This window comes from Camellia sinensis, unplaced genomic scaffold, assembly GCF_055761805.1.
Source record: "Camellia sinensis isolate YWXY unplaced genomic scaffold, ASM5576180v1 Unanchor14, whole genome shotgun sequence".
In the NCBI taxonomy this organism is placed as follows: Eukaryota; Viridiplantae; Streptophyta; class Magnoliopsida; order Ericales; family Theaceae; genus Camellia; species Camellia sinensis.
The window spans coordinates 4053280-4056136 of record NW_028129020.1 but is presented as its reverse complement, the minus strand read 5'-3'; the positions used below and the strand labels follow the sequence as shown (position 1 = coordinate 4056136).

Genomic DNA, 2857 nt, shown 5'->3' with positions numbered 1-2857 from the left:
CCTTGCATTTGGTCTTGCTGCAGAAACAGACCCGGTGGAACTTGTCATAGGACGGTTAACCTCATTGGATCTCATCGGGCAATCCCTCACCATGTGGCCAGTCTTGCCACAGCGAAAACACGCACCTGATGCTCGATAACAGGCACCCCTGTGCTTCTTTTCGCAGTCGGGGCAGTTTGGAGTAGATCCGCTACTTTGGCTAGAGCTGCCGGAGGATCTTGTATATTGCCTTTTCGAAAACGACCAGCCTTTCTTGAAACTAAATCCAGTCCTCTTTCCTCTTCATTCTGTTGTTGGTGTTGTAGTTTGTTTCTTAGCTACTATTGTGGCTTCTGTCATCAATGCCGTATCAAGTACCTCCACATAAGTAGATAATTTTAGGACACCCACTCGGTCAAATATTTCCAGGTCCAGCCCTCCCTCAAACTTCCGTGCTTTCTTGTAATCAGTATCCACCATATGTGGAGCAAACCGCGCCAGTTCGGTGAATTTAACTTCATACTCTGCTACAGCCATTCTTCCCTGTTTAAGTTCTGGGAATTCCGACACTTTCTGATTCCTGAAACATTGGGGAAAGTACTTGTCGTAGAAGATAGCATTAAACTGTGCCCATGTCATATTCCCATTGCCATTTCGGATTAGTAACCACCACCTGCGGGCTTCATCTTTCAAAGTGTAGGTGGCTAGGAGGACTTTCTGAGTCTCAGAACAAAGAAATACTTCATACAATTTTTCCATCTCAAGCAACCACGTCTTAGCTTTCAAAGGTTCAATTCCGCCATAGAACATTGGCGGTTTCATTTTCATGAATTTCTGTGTCAGATTGATGATGTCATTATTATTTGCCTCGGCTTGTACCGGTGGAGGCAGAGGGGGCAAAGGTTGTTGTCTCTGTTGTTGTGTTCAGGCTTCAGTCAACGCTGCTAACATCTATTCCATTCGGCCCATGCGAGCCTCTGAAGATTCACTTTCACCACTTCCCCTTGCATTGTCCATTTTATTATACAGACATCAAATGATAATAAACATAGGCATAATCTTATTAGTTTCCTTCAATTCATTTGATTCAAATGTACATTCAGTTTTCATATTCAGTTGCATTACCACACACTCACACATGCAGATGGAATGCCCCTAACTCATACTAGGACATCCTAAGCTCATACGGACCTGCGTGTGCGGTAGAACACGTGCTCTGATACCACTCTGTCACGACCCAAACCCGCCCCTATAGGTTTAGCACCGTAACCGGCTAGTAATCCGTGAATTACCAAAGGCCTCTTAACAGATTATCAAGTAAGAAGGGGCTGTGGAAGCAATAATACAAAATAGACAAGGTCCAATGAGCTGTGACAACGTACATGGGACATAACATTTTAAAACTTATTTATATATACATAAACATGCCAGTCAAGGACACCAATATTTACAAAATAATTACAGAAGTGAACTTCTTAAGATCTGACTATACAGTGCAAACACTAAGACTAGCATGAAATACAAAAATAGCCATGGCATTAAACTTCGATCGGAACCTCCCCGGGAGGCACAAAGGTTGGCTGACAAAACAGTACAGAAGGCCGTCAACTCTGGCCCTGGTCATGTGCCGGCTCACCTATATACATAATATAAACTGTGAGCGAAAGCCCAGTGAATAATAACAGAGTAAAGGGGTTATACGAATGATGTCCAGCACAAGTTAGAATCCAGCCTTTAAATCAGAGCATAATCAGACTTCAAACAGAAACAGATTCATATACATTTTCATATTCTGATTTTGCATAAGATCATACGTAGTACACCCATTAGCTATCAGATCAGATTGGTCCAGAGACCCACATATATAGTTGGTACCAACGACCACAAAGGTCCATATCTTGCGCGCAAGTAGCCATGGTATTGTTACCCCCAGGCAAGGGCCACATGCAGATTGGCCGTGATATTGTTACCCCCGGGCGAGGGCCACATGCAGATTGGCCGCAGTATTGTTACCCGCGGGTGAGGGCCACGTGAACTAAGGGTGCCACAAATACTTTTCAGAAAATTGGACATTCATTCATCATTCGTAAGATAGCATTTAAAAAAAAAAACAGATTATACCATACCAGTCAGAAAATACATAGGTTAAACATAACTTTACAGAGTTATTACTCACAGTGGGCCTTGAGACAGACAGACGGAGTAAACTTGGTCAAACGGTACGTGGCACGTGACCTACATAACACATAACAGATGCACACTTGAGACACACGATCTAATTGCACAAAACTTATTTCATTGGCCTTTAGTGTGTTTCTAATTTCCTATCCTCATTATGGGGTCTAAAACATGGCCTAGGAATGCCTAGGATGGAATGAGGATGCAAAGGTGCCTTGGAAAACATTTTTCAAAACTTGCTGAAAATAGAGGTCTCGCTCGAGCGTGGATTTCTTCGCTCGAGCGAGCTTGTCAAAACAGAGGGGTCGCTCGAGCGTAGACTCCTTCGCTCGAGCGGTCTGTAAAAATGCAAAAGTACTGGTTGTTGAAATTTTACGCTCCATGCCCGCTCGATGCTCGCTCGAGCGTGAGACACAGCTCTTCGCTCGAGCGTAGGTCCCGTCGCTCAAGCGTGCGTCCGCGTGCACCAAAAAACCTGAGAGCTTGCAATTTACGCTCGAGCCACCATTCCTTCGCTCGATCGTAGCTCTGAACAAACGATGGTCGTTCGAGCGTGGAATCCTTTGCTCGAGCGAAGAAGCCAAATTCTAGAATTTCCAGATTTGTCTCCCAAGCTCAAACTAAGTATTCAACACCTCAAAACTCAACCTCTTGGGCCCATTTTCTGGAAAACACTTGTAAACTCATAATATAAGGTGTT

At 44.0% G+C, this 2857-nt stretch overlaps 1 protein-coding gene across 1 annotated transcript; it reads right to left on the bottom strand.

Annotated features, from left to right (window-relative positions):
• Positions 1–282: 282 nt before the first annotated feature.
• Positions 283–801, bottom strand: LOC145814962 (uncharacterized). Its single transcript, XM_082911925.1, has one exon. It carries the CDS (start codon positions 799–801, stop codon positions 283–285), a length of 519 nt encoding a protein of 172 aa, XP_082768051.1.
• Positions 802–2857: the final 2056 nt, after the last annotated feature.

What these genes read in the sequence shown, in the direction of transcription:
- LOC145814962 (XM_082911925.1), bottom strand. Translation starts at nt 801, where the DNA reads ATGAAACCGCCAATGTTCTATGGCGGAATTGAACCTTTGAAAGCTAAG.